Source organism: Leptidea sinapis, chromosome 22, assembly GCF_905404315.1.
Source record: "Leptidea sinapis chromosome 22, ilLepSina1.1, whole genome shotgun sequence".
Classification (NCBI taxonomy): Eukaryota; Metazoa; Arthropoda; class Insecta; order Lepidoptera; family Pieridae; genus Leptidea; species Leptidea sinapis.
In genome coordinates this window covers 10,608,912-10,633,536 of record NC_066286.1, presented here as the reverse complement: position 1 = coordinate 10,633,536, position 24,625 = coordinate 10,608,912, and the positions used below count along the sequence as shown (strand labels likewise).

General features: G+C 34.9%; 1 protein-coding gene across 3 annotated transcripts in view; it reads right to left on the bottom strand.

The window, feature by feature from the left end:
* Positions 1 to 100: 100 nt before the first annotated feature.
* LOC126970785 (protein mesh) overlaps positions 101 to 24,625 on the bottom strand; it is a 38,098-nt gene continuing 13,573 nt past the window's right edge. Inside the window, exons 3-22 of one of the 3 annotated variants that reach the window (XM_050816874.1) lie at positions 23,656 to 23,862; positions 22,351 to 22,509; positions 21,281 to 21,418; positions 19,397 to 19,565; positions 18,826 to 19,083; positions 18,400 to 18,739; positions 17,881 to 18,162; positions 17,614 to 17,746; positions 17,382 to 17,476; positions 16,861 to 16,979; positions 15,421 to 15,572; positions 12,785 to 12,893; positions 11,953 to 12,089; positions 11,739 to 11,868; positions 9,968 to 10,230; positions 6,850 to 6,954; positions 6,163 to 6,271; positions 5,185 to 6,072; positions 2,686 to 2,842; positions 101 to 1,768 (exon numbers count right to left, since the gene is read on the bottom strand). In XM_050816874.1, the coding sequence (XP_050672831.1) occupies positions 1,537 to 1,768; positions 2,686 to 2,842; positions 5,185 to 6,072; positions 6,163 to 6,271; positions 6,850 to 6,954; positions 9,968 to 10,230; positions 11,739 to 11,868; positions 11,953 to 12,089; positions 12,785 to 12,893; positions 15,421 to 15,572; positions 16,861 to 16,979; positions 17,382 to 17,476; positions 17,614 to 17,746; positions 17,881 to 18,162; positions 18,400 to 18,739; positions 18,826 to 19,083; positions 19,397 to 19,565; positions 21,281 to 21,418; positions 22,351 to 22,509; positions 23,656 to 23,862 (4,182 nt within the window). In that variant the 3' untranslated portion in view covers positions 101 to 1,536. Of the gene's footprint in view, positions 1,769 to 2,685; positions 2,843 to 4,840; positions 6,073 to 6,162; positions 6,272 to 6,849; positions 6,955 to 9,967; positions 10,231 to 11,738; positions 11,869 to 11,952; positions 12,090 to 12,784; positions 12,894 to 15,420; positions 15,573 to 16,860; positions 16,980 to 17,381; positions 17,477 to 17,613; positions 17,747 to 17,880; positions 18,163 to 18,399; positions 18,740 to 18,825; positions 19,084 to 19,396; positions 19,566 to 21,280; positions 21,419 to 22,350; positions 22,510 to 23,655; positions 23,863 to 24,625 lie in introns of those variants that run through there. The other 2 variants (XM_050816870.1, XM_050816869.1) reach the window with 2 other exon arrangements.

Below are 24,625 nucleotides of genomic sequence, written 5' to 3'. Positions count from 1 at the left end.
GACGATGCAGATGTAATAAATGTTTCATTTTAATAAAAATAAGTAAAACTGACGCTAACAATTTTTTCTTCATAAAAAAGGGAGCAAATAAAATACATGATAAATACATTAATATTTTATTTGGCAATTATAAATTTATTGATAATAAATTTAAGCTAAAGTTAATAAAAAATAATACAGGCTCTTCAAACCCGCTTAAGTTATAATTATAATAACATTAGTGTTATGTCGAAGAATATGTAATAAGTACAAGAGTAAGTATCTCTCTTCTTAGAAAATAATACGCAAATAAGAAAAAATCTTAATAATAATTACAATATTGTCATGACTAACCTAATTCTTCCGATATAAAGGTGGGCACAAAAATCTTTATATTAAAATAGAGGTTTTAAAACATTTAGAGCTAAATTCGTAAATAGGTTCGTACTTAGCTACATATTATTTTTATATCGAAATACGAAGGAGGTTATGAAAAAACAAAATCTCCGAATGAATCTTTGAAATGCGTAGATACTAATTTCTTATTAATAGTAGTAATAATAGTGATATCGTGCCATACTATGCGAGAATACACTGTATAAGTATATATTTAAAATCAGTTTTAAATAAATATAAGTATGTATCTATGTACGTACATAATTTGTAAGGAATGTAGGTAATGAATGAAAGAAAATTAGATAAAAGGCAAGTGTGTGTGGGCAAGTCGATCGCGGGAGAGCTCGTAGAACATTCGTTGTCCAAATTGGGGACGTTTTGAGAAAAGGAGAGGTCCGTAGCACCCGCAACCAGCGAGCATGAATGAACGGAGTAATGAATGTAGAGGAAGCGCGTGAGGTTTATAAGGATAGAAGCAAATGATATTCTATTGTCTCTGCCTACCCCGACGGGAACAAGGCGTGTGTGTGTGTGTGAATGTAGGTAATGTAAGATTAGAGTGTATCTGAATTTCGGAGAAAGTAAATACTGAGTAGCTACAGATTAAACACTTACTATAACTTATTTAAATAAAAAATCGGGTTATTTAATTACCTTTGGCACGAATCTGTTTAGTTAGATTAGGAAATAGTTTTTTCTTTAATGTTAATGGGCATGGGTAGCATTTTCCAAAAAGTCAGTATTAACGAAAGATCATTCTAGCGTACCTACTCTATTAGAGTTACTTACTTTAAAAAGTAAGCGTACTGTAGAGTACAACTGGCAACCCTATATATAAAATAAAGTTACTAGAATCGGTACAATATACTTTTATACCTACTTACATAATAATTAAGATAAATGTCTACTCTCTATGTCACATGGCCGTAGCGGAAAACCTGATTAAATATTTATTATAAATATATTTTATACTTGGCCTTTCAAATAACCATAACTTTTCAAAGCATTTTTTGTTAGATTATGTTTATATAAAAAAATAATTGGAAATACTGGAAGCACCACTTGTTCTTACCAACTTATACTCTCACACTAAAAAGTCTATCGTTATTTAGTACCTACATAAAACAAATACTCAATAAATTTAAATTTTCTAAACACTTATTAGTTTATCTCAGTTTCTCCGCTCCATTGTAGGTTTGTTTGTGGTTGAATTGGTGGCGGCGGTGGAAGATTTTCAGTGTAAGATTGTGGGTAGCCAAATTCTTGGCTGTCAATATCAGCAACCTTTACCGCCTCTGTGGGTTCAGGGCTATCCTGGGAGTCTTTCTTGTAAGGAATGGAGTCGTCGTCCGAATTGATCTTCAAAGACTCATCTGGGTCGATAGGACGTGATCTGAAAGTAATAATTTAATGTCTACGTAAATTACATCGATTATTTTGAAAATTTATTGAATATGCGGAAATCCATAACTTTCCAGAATCCTGAGACTAAATTTGTCTCGTGCTAGATTTTGACGAGTCAACATCTCCTGAGGATGCCTCGTATAGAGGCGAATCACTAGTCGAATTGATTAAAGACAAATCTTGGCGGAATTTACGCTCGATAAAAATCACGACATTTGGACCGAATACTTTGGATTACCTATTCGTGGAACCAACATAAACCTGGTTCATAATTTTTCACGGTTTCCAATCTGGGAGAAAAAAGTACTATAAATGTTGCGAGATTTAAAATAATTCGTAGAAACGTCTGTGTAGTAAAGGTTATTTAAATGACTTTCTAAATGATACAAAATCTTGGAAATAGAGCGATCGCCCTATTTAAATAATACCTTATATTCTAACGAAATGTTATAAAACAAAAAGAAGAAGCTCTGTGACTTTCTTGCGCCCGTATTTACACGAGTGGGTGGGAGTTTTTGACTTCAATGAGTTCGATAAAATCCTATTTTGAATATGAATGTCTCCGCATTATATTTTTTTTATGAAAATAAAGGACGAGACGAGCCGGACCTAAAAAATTCTGAGCGGCACAACAACTGCGCTCGTCACCTTGAGACATAAGATGTTAAGTATCATTTGCCCAGTAATTTCACTAGCTACGGCGCCCTTCAGACCGAAATACAGTAATCCTTACACATTTCTGCTTCACGGCAGAAATAGGCGCCGTTGTGGTAGCTATAATCTAGCCGGCATCCTGTGCAAAGGAGCCTCCCACTGTTAATCTATTGAGTGCATGAGACAGAGGATAAATTTTAAGTGGCATTTTTAGTTATGAGTTTTTTGACATAAATTAATTTATTTTTTTACCTTACGGCGAGGAACTCATTTTCTTCCCTCTCTTCCTCTTTCTTTCTCTGCAGTATTCTCCATCCAATACATATGAGTACCACCAGGATGGGTACCATCACCGCAGAAATTATCCCCCACGTTGCACCCAAAGTTCTCGATGAATACTCCTGGTTACCTGTTAGAAAAAATCTGTTAAATGTACATAGCCCTGAAAGAAAGATCAACAAACCTTTCCCTTTATTATGAATCTATGTTTTTTTATATGAGGGGGCAAACGGGTTTATTTTATTTATTTATTCAATGAACAAACTTATCTAAATATATATAATAATAAAGACATACTCGCAAAACCTCTAAGGTTTATGTGCGAGTGTTTAAGTTTGCATTACAATAATTGTTTTAATTACTTGAGACTTAATATAACATATAGTAGTATTATTAAAAATATACATCATAGGTATTCCTGGTTATTAGCTTCTAGATAGTATTTTTCTAGCTTTACTTTGAAATTTTTCTTTTGCAGATCTATTAGATCATTAGGTAAGGGTAAGTGGCTCACGGGATGAGGAGAGGTGAGGCATCCGCCCATGGACATCCGCAACAACAGGTGTGTCAAGAAATGTGTTGCTGGCCTTTAAGTATGCTTTTTTCTTGAAGGTCCCTAAGTCGTATCTGTTCGGGAAGACCGCCGCCGGTAGTTGATTCCACAAAGTGGCTGTGCGAGGCAAAAAATTTCGAACAAAACGCGTGGTTGTGGAATGCCAGACGTCTACGTGATGCGGATGGTACTTTGCACGTAATGTCCGGTGGTGGAATACGGCCGCTGGAATCAACCCGAACAGCTCCTCTGAGTACTCCCCGTGATAAATGCGGTAGAACATGCAGAGAGAACCCACATCTCTACGCAATGCTAAAGAATCAAGCCGATCGGAGATGACTTGAACGTCGATTATTCGAGCCGCTCTTCGTTGTATACGGTCAAATGGAAGAAGCTGGTACTGGGGAGCACCCGCTCAGAGGTGAGAACAGTACTCCATGTGAGGCCGAATTCGCGCCTTATAAAGTTGCAGGCGGTGGCTATATGTAGTACATTAAGGAAAACCCTTTATATAGTATATAAAGAGTATGAAAACAAAATTTAATGAACGATGCGGGACTCGAACCCACGACCTCTCACGTTCCGTGCGAGTGCTTTTCCAACTGTGCTAACCGTTCGAGTGACGTATCGTTATAAAATCTTGTATGGTTTGTTCAACTCTCAGGTTGTGGCTTCATCTACAGGATCTACTTTACAGTTGATAACCTGCTCAACGCCAATATATATATTAGGAAATTGACTTGAGATGTCGCTCTTGCAAATCTAAACAATTCGCACCGTTCATAAAATTTTGTTTTCAAATTTTATTTGTGTATTAATCCTAGAAGGGTGGGTTGTCACTTTAAAAACATATCAAATTGTTTATATAAAGAGTTACTTTTATACAGGATGTTTCGCAGTATGTATTTGTCTTTACACGGCTATGCTATAGAATTGAGGGGAAGTACCTTTAATATCTTTGAACGCAGATTAAATTGTTTTTTAAATTAAAATAACTCTTTATAATATTTAAGGTAATTCCCCTCCATGTGGCGTAGTTGTGGGACGTCCTTTATATAAAAGGTAAAGACAGTAATAACTTTGATGTAACAAAAAAAAAATTGATTTTACTGCTGAATTGAAACTGCCAACTAAATCTATGAATGCGCAGGTACTAGTATTAGTTCCCAAAAAAATGATTAAGTGTTAGAAGAAGAAGTTAGAACATTCCACTATCTGGTGAGCTCTACGTACATCAGTCCATGTGATAATTATGTAATAAAATACCCTATTTGCACAGAACGTAATTGCAACATTAACTGTTTACTAAGCACTATCTCACTACAACCTTTTATGTAAGATACAAAAATGTTACTCACCTCAATGGCCGCATAACCCCATTTCATATTTATACAGCGATAAGAAAGCAAGCAATGTCAGTTTAGGATGTTAATAAAACAAATCAAGAGACGGAGAAAATTTCTATTCCACACTCTGTGGTCTATTCCTTGCTTTCTCATCGAAACAATAAAGCCATAGTGAAACTATTCTACCGGATGTAGGAACAGAAATTTCCTCACTCTGTGACTTTGTGGATATTCTTATAAACTTTTATTTAACAATCAACATATTATATCAAATACATGAACATTAAACAATCAATGGGTAAAATCACATCACGATCTTAAATCTACTTTTATAACTTCTACTTACGAAAAGTGCATACTTATCTAATATGTGCAGCCTACTCTAAGCCAAAAGTCTCCTAAGTTTGTCATTATTTGGCATAGTTTTTAATCTACAAAAATAAATTTATAATACGATTAATTTCAGTGGGATACACGAGCTGTAATAGCTGAGGTCCTAAACCATTGTTGAGCGACTACTAAATGTAGGCATTTCAGCTGCTGGTGGGTCAATAAGAGTTTCAACTGATTTACCCCTTTGAGGGGGAAGGGTAAAAGTTTTTATTTCAGTAGCTGGAGCACTTTTAGGGGGCTCTGGTAATCCAGAGCTATTGTACGTATTTCTTGGACTATTTTCAGGTATTGGGCTGATTGGAGGTGAATATATTTCAGAATATGTTGGCGAATAATGAGATGAAATTGGGCTGAATCTATCCTCGTATTTGGGAGAATATGGATCTTCTGATTCCTTGGTGGAATAACCAGATTCACTTGGTAAATTACGACGTCCTGTTTGTCTAGGTTTTAGGAATTCTATATCTTTTGCGGGCCGAGTTAATGTAGAATCTCTATTAGATTCTGTGTCTGATGGTGAAGTTATCGAAAGTAAATCTTCTTCAGACAAATCCCAAGGTTTGTCAGGGAACTCAACATCCGGAGCATTAGGTAAAGGCTCATTTGTTCTGTATGTCTTGTCATAACCTCGTCGTTTCTTTAAAGAGGACTTATCCGACTTATTAGAATCACTTTTGTTTGAATCAGTGTAACCTATCCCAGAACTTTCACCATCCAAAGGCTGGGGTGGAGCAGGTGCTGATCGAGATAGAGCCATATTAGCTTTAAGAGGAGCTTCCTCATTTGTCGTATCAGCTATATTAGGTTTTGATGAAGATGATTGGCTACGTAAAGTTGAAGATTTCATCGTATCAGTAATGTTACCCATTGACGCGGATCTTAGATTAAGTCGAGAAGCTGATTTTGATCGCGGGATGTTTGCGAAGCTGAAGCCTTCTTTGCCCTCAGATTTTGGTTTGTGGTGACACCAGAACCAAAATAGACAAATGAGTAGAGCCAACGGTAGAATAATTGCCACTATGACGCCCCAGGTTAAAAACAAAGAGCGTTGAGAGTATTCCTGGTTACCTGGTATAAAAATTTATCATGTCAATAATTTGAATTGGTATTTTTAATATATACAATATACAAATTTTGTTAAATAATATTATAACTTACGTAAGCATTCCGTGTATCCATAGTCAGGTAGGTTCCATCTGCCGTTGTCTTCGCAAATGCGACGTTTGTCTCCAATAAGTATAAAGTTTTGATTGCATTCAAAGTTAACCTTAAATATTTAACAATATTAATAAAAAAATACATGGTTGGACTCCGGGAGTGCCGGCAGTAGTCAAAACTTGAACATTAATGCATTTTGAATATTTTGGAATGGTTGGGATATAATAATGCACAAATTACTTTATCAGTATAAAAGTACTAGCATTTATGTGGTTAAATACAATATTCATGTATTGCGCTATCGTATCTATAATTGTTACAATTATTTTACATTAAAAAGATTATATTTATACATACATATTTCAACGATTCTCTTACGAATTTTCACGTGTTTAATATTTTATACTCATCTCAAGAAAAGTGCTCAACGCCGCTACAGAACTTTTCACTTGAAAAATTAACTATTGTGATTGTTTGCCTCAAAAGTTTATCTAGATGCAATATTTAAATAATTTTAAATAACTTCATTGATTAGCCAGCAAGTTGAACATTTCTTATATGTAGGTACCTAGTTCTTCTGATTTGTCAAAAATGATAATTGAATGATCAAAAAGATTGTTTACTCTGGAGAGATTGATATCAAAATCTATGCATACATAAATTAATTAGTTGTATACAAATACTCACTCTTGTACCAGGAGTGAAGAAGAAATTGCTTTTTCTACCAAATCGCGGTGTTTCTAGAACCCCACAGCTGATGACTCGACGAGCGTTCGTTTCCTTAATATTCGTCTGAGAAAAAAAAATGTCATTCATATAACCACTACCACAATACCAGATAAATTACTATCTACTACAGAGAAATATAACCTAACATGCGTTTCCACAATGAAAATCTATGACTGACTACGTTTTCAATTTTCTGTTCCCACAATAAAACCTTGGAGCACCATAATTATGAAAACAATAGAAACTTATGATATTTGCAAAGGAAGGACACGCTATAGTAAAAATCTATGAATAAGTACGAAATAATTACAATTTTATGATTATAATTCAATGAGTGTCAAATAAATAGTATGCTTTGTAAATTATGATTGCAACCTCAATCGGGAGACCAATTTATTGGGACAACATATTAGATTAGATTTTGCTTGCAATAAATAAAAATCTGGCTGCAACCACTGTTCTGCTAACAATCTTATATTAAATTCGGTCAGATCAAAAATATTAGGTGAAGTGAGAGCCAAAATCAACATTATAATACTGTAAAAGTTTAAAAGACTTGTATGGAGACGAAAGAGCGCTATGACGTTTTCCTCTCCTTTACTAGATGGCGCTCTTTCGACGCCATACAAATCGTAGTTAACTATAACGCGATTGAATAGGTAAAATATCTCTTAGGTACTTATTATTTTATTATATAACTGTTAACTTCAATGACAAATGAAGTGAGATCTAAATGGGTGTAAAGTTTAATAGTCAGCCCTTAAATTTATTTATTACAATACAAAATATTTTAAAGAGTTTAAAATATCATATCTTTTTATAGGTAGGATAGTACCTATATGGAAGCCTTAGGTCAAAATCACTGTTTATTAAATAAGCGATTGATAAACTACTGAAAAATTAACGAATTTAGCTAGACAAAAACATTTTTATGGTCACAAAAGTAAAAACAATCCGTTTACCTCAGACTAATCGATAGATTGTTTAAATTTTATCCAGTAGGTATAATAAATACACTTTTATTGTTAATTTGTTACTCTGTGTGTTACATTATTATTTTGGACATCTTCATGAATTACATTGCTAAGTACTTTAGATATGTTTATTTATACACTACAGTGTTAGTTATTCCCTATTGTATTTATTTAAATTAAGGTGTCTATTACTTAGGTCATTAGGACACGCTAATATGATTCATAATTGAAATTAATATGCATGATTCTTGTATTTATCTTCGCCATTGAATGCAATGTCATCTATGTTTCTCACGTTTGTATTTTGCAATAAAATATTAGTAAAATAAATATCTATATTGTTGTAATTGCATTAGTTGATTTTTCAGGTTATTAAACTCGTCTATTACAACCATAGACTAACAATATACTAGCGTTTAGACTTTAGACAAACAAAGCGTATGACAGAGAAGCTTTACTCCTTTTCATGAAATAATTTATATCAGGGGTGCTTAAACGGTAGATCGCGATCGACCTGACGGTGGCGAGTTCTAATTGAGTCGATCTCGAGAAAAAAATCCGATATAAAACTATTCACAGATTTTGTTTTAGGTAACTAAAATCGGTAATTACGTACCATCTTATGAAAAGTATGCTCAGGACATGTGTGTCAGGGTCGTGCAGATTCAACATCCAAAGTCACTCTTTAGTTAAGTTTAGAACTTTAGACACTAAAACGCGTTTGTTTTGTAAGAACCAATAAACTCGCAATTTTGAATAGTTATGAGTTTTTTCATTGACATTTTAGAACAGACCCACATTTACCTTGACAAAAAAAATGCATATTATTATGCGCATCATAGTGACACTCTACCTTGACGACAATTCTTCATCACACATACTTGAAGCCTCTCAGAGTCGATCGATCGTAGTCTAACAATTTTGAGGTAGATCGCCAGCACTTCAAGCTTGAGCACCCCTGATTTATATTATTTAAACACGTCTCATATATTGGATACAGCACCTTAGAAACTAATTTTATTACTTAAGTATGTTACAGCCATTGTAAAATTTTATTGAAAAGAGTGGCCGTTGAGTATCTTGTATGTTCTTCTCACGAGCTCAACTTTTTACGAACATAATATGTTAAATTCAGTAATTTAAAAGAAATATTTGTAGTGACGATTCAAAAGCGCTTTGTTTAAACCCATTTGAATAAAGTTTATTTGAATTTGACGTTGATATTTTTTTATGGAAAAAGAAGGACAAATGAGCGAGGGTCACCTGGTTTTAAGTGATCACCGCCGCCCACATTCTCTTGCAACACCAGAATCCAGATCGCAGGAGCGTTGCCGGCCTTTAAGGAAGGTGTAAAGCGAAGCTGTTGCTACTGTAGCCTTATTTTGATTGACAATTCGTAAACAGTTAGCCATGCTTGGAATTAGCTCCTTAGAATTTCGAATATTATTCAACCAGCTAATGCACACATTGACAAACCATAATTGGTCACGCATTAATGGGCTGTTAGGTCAACTATACCTACGCTAGTATATCCTAAAGCTGGGTTGCGTCATATTTATTTATATATTTGGGCAACTTACAAATTACACTCTTTACTACGCTTATAGGACAGTAATTTTAACAATTTATAAACTAAAATCTAAAAATATTGTAATATATAATTTAAAATAAAAATGAAAATATGAAAACAAGGTTTCTAAGTCACATGTGTAAATTAAGTATTATCTTTTTATATTAGCTTGTATAGTTAAGTTTAAAGTTAAATTTAACGTTAACAATGGTAGCGCTTACTTTAGCTTTCTTCCACGTACTACAAAACTGTGGAATGAGATTCCTTGTGCGGTGTTTCAGGGACGATACGACATGGGTACCTTCAAAAAAAGCGCGTACACCTTCCTTTAACATCGGCAACGCTCCTGTGAATCCTCTGGTGTTGCAAGCGGTGATCAATTAACACCAGGTGTACGCTCGTTTGTCTTCCTCTTTACTATGAAAAAAAACAATCCACACACACCTCACGCCTTACATTTTTGAGCGTTAATCGCGCCGTGATAATTCATAAAACATAATTATATAAATGAATCATAAATAGAAATACTTACAATGGAAGATAAATAGTTCTTCGTGAATTCCGCCATATCCCTATTCAGCGTCATACCAAAGTCGTACCTACATTGGTACGAGTCTTGGCATATTTCTATCGCCCGATCAACATCTTGCGATCTGTTCGCGGGGAGGAAATCAATCGGCTCCCTTATGAAGTTCGGCACAAAAGTATTATCGTTATAATACGCTGCTGTCCGTCCATACTCTCTCACGAACAGCGCTACACCGACGTCCTTTTGTTCACGATCCGTTAACTGCCCTGAAGCAAAGAATATAATATATTATACTAGCGGACCCGAAGACGTCCTGTACACACGTGTTAAATTTGAATAATCGGTCCAGACGTTAGGAGGAGATCACTAACATACGTAGGAGAATTCTATGTCGACTGTATTAAGAATCTAAACCAATCTCAAATTCACTGGAACACTAAAAAACATCAAAATCGGTCCAGCCATTTAGGAGGTAGTTCAATTGTGAATCTTAACGATCCTGGAATCCACTTGAACTCACACAGAAAATTTAATTCCAAACGGTCCAGCCGTTTAGATGGAGTTCACTGTCAACACATGTACAGACGACGTTTATAAAGATAGTACAAGTCAAGGCGTGGCCAACCAACGGGATGGAACCTTACTAAATACAAGGTGGCTTCAGGAAGCCTGCGAACATCCCAGGAGTGTTCTGAACTTCTTTAAGGAGCTGGGCTAGATGGAATGACTGGCCAATACTGCACGCAAAATTGACTATGCCACTTAGTGGTCTAATTGTAGAAACAGGATCCCCTTTATATTGGTAAAGTAGTACAATAGTACAAGTCGTGAAGGTTAATTTTTTTTTAACTAATTGTTTATTGACCTAAACACATGATAGGATTTGGTCCGTCCGATCCATCTGATACGGTCTGGTATACCGTAAGCGATGGTATGTCTCATTGTCGATCGCAGAAATGTAATATTATAACCGTCCGGAACGTACCAAGTACGACGCCGTACCAAATGGTGCGAGGCGCCCACCGGACCGTTCAATGGTCCGTCCGCAGCCAATCTGACCATGTTTTTAGGCTATAAGTTACATGCCTTTTCTTTAATAGCAAAATAACTATTGCTATCACTTTGATTTTTAAAGTTGAAACTATAATTAAAATTAAATTGTTTTACTAAAGTTTGATTTTTATATTTATTTATTTATTGATAATTTGAGTTATTGTGACTTCAAAAAAAAACAAACAAACAAATCATGCCTATTAAAATATCACATGCACTTTAAAGTCAAATTCAAATAAAATTTATTCATTTAGGCTTAAACTAAGCTTTCTTTTAAATTACTAAATCTATCATGTGTTCGAAAAAAGTAGAGCTTGTGATAAGAATATACATGAAATAACCTCGAAAACCAGGCAAGGCCTGTTGATTGCTATGAACAGCAGAGGGGCAGACACAGGACCTGTCTAATGTTAATTTAGATTTAGTTTGAAAAATATTATTTTTATAGCAAGGTATACTGCAACGGGGCGCGTCTATCATTTCTTCTTAAACATATGGGTGTTTTCTTACAAAATTAATGTTAGGTTTGTAAAATATATTATTTTCAATTGAAATAAACTAACAATTAAATTGAAATTATTGTGCATTAAAAGTAACTTTAACATAATCAAAGCAGGAAGCAAATGTAAAATAATAAATTGTTAGTTATTGTAAATATTTTACAATTTAGGACTGGTAATGGTTGTCCTATCAGAAGACAGAAAGAGCTAGAAAAACTTACAATATTGTGCAAATTCTCGATGTGCTGTCTGGAAGTTGTTCAAGTCAATAGCCGCCAAGGTTCCGTCCGGTCTGATAAAGTCATCGTTTATGTCTAGAGACCAATTGCCGAACAATCCTCGCGTTTGATTCTGCATTTAATAATTACACACAGATTATTTAGGTTCTATTATTTATGGGTTTCATCAACTAACTTTAGCAATAACAAAGGTTACCATATAAGTCCAAGGAAGATAAACTCTCGCAGACATGAATCCTTTATTCTCAATCACCTCAACGCCAGCTCCGGAGGAGAACATGATCACGATTTCAGACTGGTTGAGGATGTACATCGGTTGGTACACTGTGACACCTAGAAACACATAATGATAGTTGTTAATACTGTATTAATAGGGTAAGAAGTTAGAAAGAGTAGCAGTAGAACTTAATTATCATTTCAGTTGGAAGACATCCACTGCTCGACAAAGGCCTCCACCAAAGATCTCAATGAGGATCGGTCCTGCGCAGCTCATCCAACCTACTCTGGAGTTCTTGAGCCTACCAACACTTCGTCTTCCAGTACGTGGTCGCCATTCGAAGACTTTACTGCCCCAACGGCCGTCTGTCCGTCGAGCTAAGTGCCCTGTCCACTGCCACTTCAGTTTCACAACCATCTGGGATATGTCGGTAGCTTGGTTCTCATACGGATCTCCTCATTTCTGATTCGATCTCGCAGGGAACTGACCGAGCATAGCCCTCTCTTTTGCCACCGGAGCGATCATGAGCTTCCTCATAAATATATTATATGTAATATATTCATCCTGGGCAGCACGAAACAGTAGTATAATTGTACCATAGTTTACCTACTCTTTTAGTTCTTTAGCTCACGATTTTTTTTTCAGTTTTCTGACTTAGTGAGTTATGATGATGATGATGATAAGATGACTCGGAAGGTACCCATCCGAGCGAGGGACCCTTCCTTGAGCGAGTTTTGCATTTTTTGCATATGGGATTCAAACATTATGAAAAATAAAAACAATAATTGTTAGTGAAAACAACATTAAGTACCTGGGAAATATTGCACCCTGAGTGCGGGTCTATCGAAGTAAACTCTCTTTCCATCTGCGAACACATCCAACCTGTACCGCCATTGTGCATGTGTTGGACGCAGTCTTACCTAATACATGTAAAAATAATGTCATTAATTGTGTTTTTGTTATATTGAATTAAACACTAATGATAAATTGTACGCTATTTACAATCTTCGACATTGTAAAATTCGCGCTTAAACAGTAGGATATTGGGGAAATGTACAAAATGACATATAGTTTTGTTTTTGTGGTAGTTCCACTGACCTGTATTAATACCACTGGACAGGCTGTTCCATATGTTTGACAGCAAATTTTTTGTTCCTATTTGAAGTGCCGCTCGCGAGCGTCCAGAGAACTAATTTTGACGTATAATAAAAATGGCTGCGAGAGAAGCGTTCAATACTCTGAAGTATTTTTACATTTTGAATTAATTTCGTTCGTTTTCCGTCTTATTTATACTTCAAGAATAAACGTAATAAAGTACACATTTTTTTTTGTAAATAGTTTCCCATCCATCTATGTTGTCCACTAGGTTGTCATCACTAGTTTTAGTACCGCAGACTACGCTACATGGACAACAGCGCTCAAAATGGCGAATACCAAACAGTCACAAAAGCATTATAACAGCCGCCAGTCCAGTGGTATATAGTAGAGGTCACTGACTTTACCAGAATACGTCAATTGGCACTGCATTGCAATTGGTTCAAATGACAAACATAATCGTGCAGTAACAGTCAATAGAAGGCCATACAGATTTTGAAACGTGTCATTAATCATGCGTCTGCGTGATGCCAGTTTACAAACGGTACTTATTATTTTGGAACTGTATGCCTAGAAATGACAACACTGTGAAGCCATGGCCTGTCCTGCAGGCCTGTCCCCAGTTTATAATATCGATGAATCAAATCGTATATAATAATACCATTACGTAAATCATACTTACTTTTACGTTTATTAGAACTGTAGGCCCTTAACTAATATTATTCAACCAAAAAGTAAGAATATTCATGTCATGAATCAAATAATAAAAGTTTTTGGCGGTGTGTTTATAACCTAGTTAAATGACTATATTTAATCGACAAATTTAGTGTCTTCAACGCACTGGGAATTGGGGTGTCGGGTTAAACAGGGTGTAAGTAATTGAGCTCACAAACGCTTTTAAATCTTAGTTGCTGTGGCATAAAAAGGCATAAAAGGCATTTATTTTCTCAAAATTGATTCCTTGAGAATTCTTTTTGATGTCATTTCTAATAACTACTAGATACTACTACCGCTTCGGAAACAAACGGCGCTCTGAGTGAGAAGAAGCGGCGCAAGAAACTCTCCTAGCATTCTTTTTTTGCGCTCTTTTCAATAAAAATATACAATATTGTACAGTCATTTCTATCGCTATAAAATAACCACAATCTAGTCCCAGGCTGTCCGATCATTTAGATATTCAGCAGTGGAGTAATAGGATTTACGACAGAGCCATTTTTTTTATAAAACATTTAAATTTATTTATAGATAATGCCTGAACAGTGGCTGGGACTTTATTATAGAAGTGTATACATTTACCCTTAAAGCTATTATTATGTTATGTTAGTATCTTATGAAGCCTACTAGAATTAGTTACAAGCAATCCCTTATTTCTAGTGTTGTAATAATGATAATCACTATTAAGAGCAAAAAGGTGACGATTTTTGTGAACATATATTAAATTTTCATACTGAGAATGAACAGTCGTAATATATATTTCTTTAAATTTTTCTTTGAGAGACTGTCTATTATAGGTGTGACCGATCTAATAGGTTTAGTCACATTGTTATACAGACGATAGCAGTGTCAACAAAAACGTTTACGTAGATGACATGGCATGTAATATTTTATTATTAGTTTCCAAACAAAAGCTGCATCATATTATGAACAATGTTTTTTTAATTTCGATGAAATATTTAATTTTAATCAGGGCATATAGGGCCTATTAAAATACTTATCTATACTTTTCTATACATAGTTAACTAAAAAAAAAACAAAAAAAGGCAAATACAAATATTGAATATGTTATTAGCACTTTAAGCTCATAGCAGATGAAGGGCCAAGACTGAAACATAATTTGCTACGAGCCCCGCGCTTGACTAATCCGGCACTGGTTCAACCGTCTCTTGGACTCAAAAAGATTGTAGCAAATCGGAGAATCTGTATTATAATAGAAAAGGTAGACTCATCTGATGAAGTTATTGACTGATATAATTAATATTAGTATCCAGACGACTGAGCCTGGCTCGGATTTTTAAGAATGTACAATACTTGGAACAAAAAAAAATTTAATAGGACATCTGGATTCGAACCGGGGTCTTCTGATTTCCGGGTCACCCATCTGAGCTATTATAGTCTTGTATATAGTGGCGAAACCTACCTTTCTATTATAATGTTATTGTAGCTGTTTCTCATTAAAACACGGATAAAACTACATTTTTTAAAATTTTAACCTAGATCGATTTATCGCCCCCGAAATCCCCTGTATACTAAATTTTATGAAAATCGTTGGAGCCGTATTCGTGGTTCAGATTATATACATACAAGAATTGCACGTTTAAAGATATAAGTTAAGATAATAAGTATAACAAATACCTCAATAGGAACAGAGTTGTTCGAAGCAGCAACCACAGATGTGAGCTGTGTTGCATTAACGGGTCCATAAATATTTCTTGGTACTTGTTCAAATCTGCCCTGAACATCCAGCTTCAATTGGGGGTGATCCACTCGGACAAGCACAAATTCACCTGAGTTTTTAATTATGATATTAAAATATATTTTCAAATTACATCGAGAATAGCAAATTTATTACACAGCTTTCTATTACTAGTAGAGCTTAATTTATCAATGTCATTCTACATTTCATCTACGTAGGTACCTACAACCTTATCCAAAATTTTGATGCCGTATTTCTGAGAAGGATGAGTTGAAATACACTTTTTCTTTCTATAACAATACGGGAGTATTTACAAATAATGAATTATTTTCATGAAGGAGCCCAAAAAGAGACGGTAATTTCCAATTCATTTGCCGCTAGTTAGTAGCGGTAGTTGGACTTTTAGGTTATTATACTAGAATTCGTAAATATTTGATTTGAAGTGAATTCTGTTGCAATGAGTTGTCCCAATCATAATCCCATATTTTATAATAGACTTTTATTTTATAATAATATTTAACTGTTTTGATAAAAATTATAAAACTTTGAAGCTTAGAAGTGTCGCATATTATAATTGATAGATTACATTTCAGACAGAAGAGGTGTGTCATTGAAGGTTTTTAAATTAATTTAATTTAACTGTTTATTGTCAATGGTGAACATTGGTTGAAAAAACTGTTAAATCGTCAACAGTTTTTCAATTATCGTTTAATGCATTAATTAATAATTTATCAGGTTATTACCATTGATAAATTTAATTTATACCAAGTAGTTATTACTTCAATATAATATCAAGTCAATGTTTTCGCTCGCAACTTCGTCAGCTGTATTGAATTAAGTACAACAAAAATATTGTAAGTTTATGACAGCAGATTAATGTTAACATTTTCTAATGAAATGATCTTCCCTTGTAAATCTGCAAGCAATAAAAGCTGTTTTTGCGAGGTCAATCATCAATTTATTAGTGTTGTTCTGGCGGAAGTGCAACTGAGAAAGGGATAGGTGCAAAAGGGTCAGAATTATGCTTCATTTATTGCGAGTTACGAGCGAAGACGTTGATTGCATTTATTAGCTTATTATTTTCAACAGGTTTTTTCGTTGAAGAAAAACAGTTAATTCATTAACAAATAGAAAACTGTTTATAAAAACAGTTTATTGAATTAACGACCACCACTTTTTTTAGCATAACGTATTGCTGACACTGTATTCTTATTTTGTTGCGAAATGCTGGTGAAAAATCTTTTATGTTTAGCCTCTTCGCGTTTTATTTTACGGAAAATCATTTTAGGTTAAATATGTGGCTAATCCATGATATAATTGTGAGTAAGAATTATTAAATTATTTATACAGGATCTGTTGAAAACTATGAAATATTTTACCTTTTCCATTGAAAGTATATTGCAGGTCGTCAAATGTAACAATATGAGGGTCCCCAAATATACCAGCGACACCAGGTGACTGATATGCAACGCAGTCTTGCGAGGGCCGACGTTCAAACCTAAAAATAGATCATCAATTCATCATGTTGCTATAATATCACCATCTTAAAATATACAGCTAGATTTGGATTTTTCCTTATTTAAAAGTTCTAGATTCGTCCCATTATAAAAAAATAACTGTCGGACTGTAGTGAAAACATCTAATGTTCACAAAATTGTAATCATTATTTTTGAGTTGGATTGGAAATATTATTACAAATATTTTTACCAAAGTATTATTATAGTTAAAATTATTTAATGAATAGCGTTTTCCTACATGAAAAATATTAATGATTATTATCTGTATCAACGAATTTATAAATCTATTATAATATCAATTTTAACAAATTACTGATCTGGATTTTCAGCTTTCATCAATTTTCATCTAAAATTACAACAATTCTCACATTTTTAAAACATACCTGAATGTTTCGCAACCAACAGCTTGTTCCTCTTGCCACATACAACATTGATAAAAGGGAATCATATCATGGAACCAATGAGATAAAGATGGCACCTAGAAATAAAATGACTTTATGAAGAAGAAACACTCCAAATAATTTCATGTTTAGCTTCAGTTCAAGTTATTTTTTAGGAAGTTCAGTTAATAACCATTGAACCTTAAATATTTTTCATCCCTATGGGTTTATTTACCTTATTAGCTTCGTTGTAAGGTGTATAACCAAAATCATGAGAACGTTGAGGTTTAGAGCCCCACATTTGGTCATACGACATCATAAGGAAACCATTCTTGTCATAGCAACATTGCTGACCGGATCCTTCAGGACTACAAAAAATAAATAAAGTGTTAAATAGCCTGGCTTATTAATAATTTTTCTACGTTCTTTTGTATTTTTATTGAAAAACTAGTACAAGACCATATGCCATGACACATATTGAATTATAACAGTAATAACTTACCTTGGTGAAGCACTTCTGACGCAGTGAACCCCACCCCAATGATATCTGCATGTTGGATTAGTATCTTTGTCACAGTCGACATCGGGCAAAAAGCGTCCTTTGTCCAAAAGCGCGTGTTCCAAGGTGCACGGACATACCCAAACCTGAGCAGCGAAATTTTTGAGAAAACGGTCTGTCCTTAACCAATTATTGCATAATGATTGTGCCCATCGTTGTCCATGGATTCTCTCCCATTGAGGAGCAAAGTACCAGCCAAGCGGAATAGGCCTACTCCACAGAATTCTAAAAAAATATCGGAAAATAGTATTAGGTCAGTATCAACGTATCTATATCAACATATTAATAAGGTTACGACAAATCAAGGGACCGACACTTATTTCTACGAGTTGATGAATTTTCTAAGTCCAGTAAAATTATATTTATAAGCATTTTGTGCCATAGTACTTGATGACTATCATCCTTCATTTATCCGAGTTTTGCTCAAAAATGGGACTATGAAACATTTAAATAATTACTTACGGAGATATGGCCATTCCCTTAATATCTGCTGGTGAAGTCAAATTGATCTGTATAAAGCCAAATTGCATATCGTTATGCATAATATTGTCACGATTTCTGAAGTTTTGAGGATTTATAACATATTCGCCTGTATTTGCTACACCAGCTTCAATCATATCGATAAATTCTAGTTGAGGTCTTATTGTAACTTCTTTGTATCCCCACAAACTTATTTGCAGCTGAACATTTAGATTTGTTGTTAAATTAAATCGATCCCAACTAATTTTTATTTCTGGTGGATATCTTTCATGTATCGCATTGTCTGTGAAGAATATCTTTTCGGCTGCAGTAGCTGGTGTTTCTGCAAAAACACAAAATTTGATTTTTATTTTAAAATGAATCCTTTCTTAGATACGATCTTTAGATTTTTAGTAATTCATTGCTTACCGACAAAGTATCTTCCCTTCCATTTGTACGGTTCATTATTGATGGCAATTTCGAATCTTGCATATCCATTGTGCCAAAACCTTGGCTGTACACATATAGCCCGATTATCATCAACTACTACACCAACAACTGATTCTGTATCAAATCTACAAGTTATACGATCGGTTGGCCTGAAGCAAGGACCGGTAATGTTAACAATAGTCCCACCCAACATATTTCCAGACTCCGGAGCGAACATAAGTGGGAGATTTGCACCATCTGCGAATAAGTATTGTACACGTAAGTTATTTCAATCTAGTAGAAGTTTGTGTAACAACCATTAAACGGCTTTGCCATACTTTTTATAACCAAGATGAAAAGTTTAAAGCATATGAAGAGCTTGGATCTTCTAGGGAATTTGTGAGACTAAAAACTGAACATTTTTTTTTTGGAATAATTAAGTGAGACTGCTTGAAATAGCAAAAAGACGAATAACAGAGTAAAACTATGTTTGTTCATCTCGAACAAATAACAATATTAAAACTCAATTTGTTCAAGCTTGATCATTATTACCAAAATGAAATATTCTCACCTATATCTTTGTTGCAAGTGCCCATTAGAATTTTCTCGTCAATTCTGAAGATGTGTCTTCCCGGGAATCCGTTCGCCCATCCTCGACCAGTCAAGTCTCTGAGCACTGATGCTTGGGAGTATGGCTTGTATTCGTAGCTTTGTGTGCCGTTACCAGCGTTAAATCCAATCTTGAATGAATAAATTTTTCATTTATAGAATGAACACAGTTGTATTTATATATGAAGGGATATAATTCATTTAGGGACAATAGATACGTTTGGCAGAATGCTTAAAAAGTATTACACGTTACTTTGCTTTTCTGTCTTACTGTATCTCAGTTAGAGATTTTCTTCTCTTTTGAATGTATTGTTCCTCTATGCAGTAATATTTTAAAAGTTTAATTAAAAATCTCAAATGTTTACTACTCAAGAGACAAGCGATCGGACTGCGTGGGGATAATGTCATTTGCTTTTAATGCCAATGATATTAAAGTAAAATATTGTAAAAATTGAATTTACTTTAAAAGACTGGGAGAATTTGTCGCACCGTTTCTTCTTGCAAAACTGTTTGTATTACCATTTAATTTTATACCACCATTTCGGTAGTGCCTTAAATTCAAAATTTATACTTAAAGTTTTATTTAGATAAAATAAATGCATTTTTTGTTATACCTCCGCGGAAAGTATATGTATTGTTGACGCATGCCTCAACAAATTCAGAGAACCGAACAGTGTTTTCGCTTTCCTCCCGGAAAACTGGGTAAAAATGCGAACTTTCTATTACAGGTGTGGTAAAAATCGTATACGCGACACGGTTGATAAAAAAGGCCATCACAAACTCTAGTATTTGGCTCGGCTCTCATTTTGCGCGCGGATTGAAAGGGCTTAATGCCTCCCTAGTTGCATAATATACTATATGCCTTGAAGATATATGTCGTAGAATTGGATTTCTCTGGGTAGATGCCGGTATAGTTATAGTCCACGCGCCTTGATCGTGAACGGACGCTACTTGTGGTGGCTCGATAAAAGGCATAAAAGGCATTTATTTTCTCAAAATTGATTCATTAGAATTCTTTTTATGTCATTTCTAATAACTACTAGATACTACTACCGCTTTGGAAACAAATGGCGGTCTGAGAGAGAAGAAGCGGCGCAAGAAACTCTCCTAGCATTCTTTTTTTGCGCTCTTTTCAGTAAAAATATACAATACTGTACAGTCATTTCTATCGCTATAAAATAATCACAATCTAGTCCCAGGCTGTCCGATCATTTAGATATTCAGCTGTGGAGTAATAGGATTTACGACGGAGCCATTTTTTTTATAAAACATTTAAATTTATTTATAGATAATGCCTGAACAGTGGCTGGGACTTTATTATAGAAGTGTATACATTTACCCTTACCTTATTTCTAATGTTATAATAATGAAAATCACTATTAAGATCATCGGGAACTCTGCGTCATGTTATAAAAATTAAAGTTATTTAATGTATTTATAGTTACATATTTATAGTTACATCTTAAATACAATCTCTCTCATTATACCTTTATTTATTAACAGTGAGTGTGGATTGATGCAACATGTAGCTACTCAATAAATCGTTTAATTTTATTAATTTGCATTTTTTTCTTAAATTACTCGTGTAAGCATTATAAGTATTTTTGTTGCATCACTTTCCAGATATTTTAATTGATTTTAAGTAATAAGCAATAGGTTTCTTGCCACTTCTTCTCATTATTGCTTTTCCGAATTTGTGGTAAATGGTAAAAAGTTATAACATTTGACATTCATAAGAGTATATATTTGACCTAAATGAATAAAATGATTGATTTTTATTTGATTTTTCGAGACCACACCCTGATATGTATTTGTCAAGTGCACCGCTATGTCTAACAATACTTACATAAGCTGGAACACCACCTTCACCAGTCGTGGTATCACCACCAGCCTCGGTGTGGGAGCTCCAATTTATTTCAAGGTAATTGAAAATAGCGTACGTGAACACTTCATCAGTAGCTAAAACCATCTGGAATGTGTTTGTCTGTAACAAAAATAATTGACTATATAAATTACGAATATTGTTTTAATATATGAGGACTAGAGTTCTAGCAGCTATGTATTAGAATAAGAAGAATGTATTACATACATATATATAGGTATTAGACGTCTACATACGAAAGTTATTCAATTATTGAAGTGAAACTTCTTTAGAATCGTTGTGATTTCAAACCGGATGCAACGGAAAAAACGACAGGTAAGAGACACAAATACAAAAATGTGTAGGACGAAGCCGGCAAAGAGTGAGACAGAAATATGCATACTATTTTATTTTTATGTATGACGCGAGTAAGTATACCTTAATATATTCTTATGTCATACGCACGACTTATAACTGCATAGACACCAGGAGAACATAAATATGGTAGCGGTGTTAGTAATGTCTTTCATAGCGGTTGAAAGCATGTGTCATCCTAGCAACATGTACCAGGACTTCATATGCAGTTTAGAGGTTTATGCACAACGCAGGTTTCACTTCTGACATGTGTACTTTGTACACACGCAATTTTTTTATACTGCCCATTACGAAAATCTGATTGAATATACGATCTTTATTTTATTAACAACTAGCTGACTCGACAGACGCCGTTCTCAAAAGAAAAATAGTTATATGTCGCCTATACTTTTTCAATAAATCATTCCTTAAATTTTACAAAAAATAATTGAATCCCCCTACAAGATAGACCGACGATCTGGTCAAGATTTTCATTGCATCAATACAAAAATATATAAGTAAATACACTGCTCTCATGGAGCTCTTAGCAATCTTACTCCTCATGAAAATGGCACTTGTTGCTTAGATTTATATGAATTAACTTAAAACCGATCACTTCCCGATTTCTAATCAATGATTTTTTGTAGCGGGAAGTAAAAAATCAATAACTAATAAATATATTATTAATTGTTGTTACGTACCATAAACAAAGAGTTGTCAATTCCACCAGCAAAGGACATATTCTTCCAGGTGATGGTAACGGCATGCTTAGGGAAGAATGTCTCTGATCCTATGACACCCTCGCGTATGTCCCACGTCACCCTCTCTCTCATTTCAACTCCAAGCTGGTCTGTTCGTGTCTAGGAAAAATATATATAAAAAGTAACGAGACGTGTATAACAGACACCTATTATTAGTTAAGTCCCACTATAATGCTGTGGTTTGAGACAAATGTTGAGTCTCAATAGTAGGAACTCTTCTCGTGTGGGTGATAGATTATTATTAAATATAAATCCTCTTTTAAATATACGCCAGCTTGTTTTGCTACGATGCTAAAGCAACATATCACATGTGGCGAGGATCGAACCGGTGCCAAAAGGGGCAGGAGTCATCCGTTCTATCTATTGAAATGAAATTATTTATTTTGCTTTGTAAGAGGGTATGTCCAGATCTTAATTGTTTTTTTTATGAAATAGGAGGACAAACGAGCGTACGGGTCACCTGGTGTTAAGTGATCACCGCCGCCCACATTCTCTTGCAACACCAGAGGAATCACAAGAGCGTTGCCGGCCTTTAAGGAAGGTGTATGCGCTTTTCTTGAAGGTACCCATGTCGTATCGTCCCGGAAACACCGCACAAGGAAGCTCATTCCACAGCGTTGTAGTACGCGGAAGAAAGCTCCTTGAAAACCGCACTGTAAAGGACCGCCACACATCCAGATGGTGGGGATTATATCCTAACTTGTGGCGTGTCGTGCGAAGGTGGAATTCGGCGGCAGGAATCAGATTAAACAGCTCTTCGGAACACTCCTCGTGATAAATGGGGTAGAAGACACACAATGAGGCGACGTCTCTACTCAACGCCAAGTGATCCAGCCATTCGCAGAGCACTGTGTCCCCGACAAATATTACAATGTGTCCTCTAACCAGCTTATATTAAAAGCATGCAAAATCTTAACACTTATTTTAACATAATACTATAAAAAATATTTTGTAGCAGCTATTTAAGCCAAGAGTCTATTGAGCCACCGAAGCATCAATGAAATCCATCAATAAATAAAAATATTTATTTATTTGTATTTTATGCAACAGTTGTATAAGAAGAGTCAAAAAACGTAAGTGGCGTAGGTTGAATTATGGGCGATGAATGAGAGGTTTTTGATTTAGTTATACAAGGTCACTTACAATAATTTTTCTACGACTAGGTAATTTGTAGATAAATGAAACAAAAATTTTTTCTTAAAAAATTGCGTCACCAATCCTCTTTGTCAGTACAATTTCACTTACCTGTAAATCTCTGTCCATTCTAAAGTAAACACCGGGTCGCCTTTGGTCAGGCTCTTCAGGTCTTTGGCTTCCAATTCGACATTTGCTGAAGAAGATTCCTATGAACGAAGGATCGTTCACGGTCGGCCAATCACGTACGGGAAAAGAGAGTGGGTACGTGTAGTGATCTGGAGGGTCACTGAAGTAGATGTAGCCATTCATTGACAACTGGAATTTATATTTAGAAATTAGAAAATAAATGCTAACTGATTTCGTGACAAGCTTAAAATATATGAGTACCGAATTGCAATGGTACAAATCGGTACGATTCATTACCATGAGGAATCGTTGCTCTTTTTAGAGTATAGGCATTATTTCTATTTATTTCATATGTAGTATAGCAGAGGATTGATGCCTTGGAGATGTGGTGCTGGAGGCGTATGTTGAGGATACCTTGGACAGCCAAGCGAACAAATGTGTCGATCCTCTCACAGCGCAAGATAAAAACCCGTCTGAAACGATATGTCACCAACGAATCCTTTCGTATTTTGGCCACATAATGCGAAGGGCTAATGAGAGCCTGTAGAAATTAGATGTAGTTGGGAACACAAATGACAAGCAAGCCCGAGGCCGATCTTCTACCAGATGGATCGACCAAATAAAAGACTCCAGGTCCCTGAGGTTTAGCTCCATGTTTAGGGCTGCAATGAACAGAAACCGATGGAAACAAATAGTTCACTCCAAGTGTGGACCACTTGTTGATGACCACGATCTTCAGTCATGAGGGAACGACTAGAGAGAGACAGTATAGCACCCATTCTATTTTAGAATCTACGCCTATATGGCCTTACCTTAAATATTTCTAGCAGATATTTGGGTTTTTCAACAATCCTGTGTGGCACTGCAATGTAATGGGCAAGGCGTAATTACCAACAGCGTCCTGCTCGTCTCATCCCTTATTTTCATAAAAAAAAAACTAATCGCGAAAGGT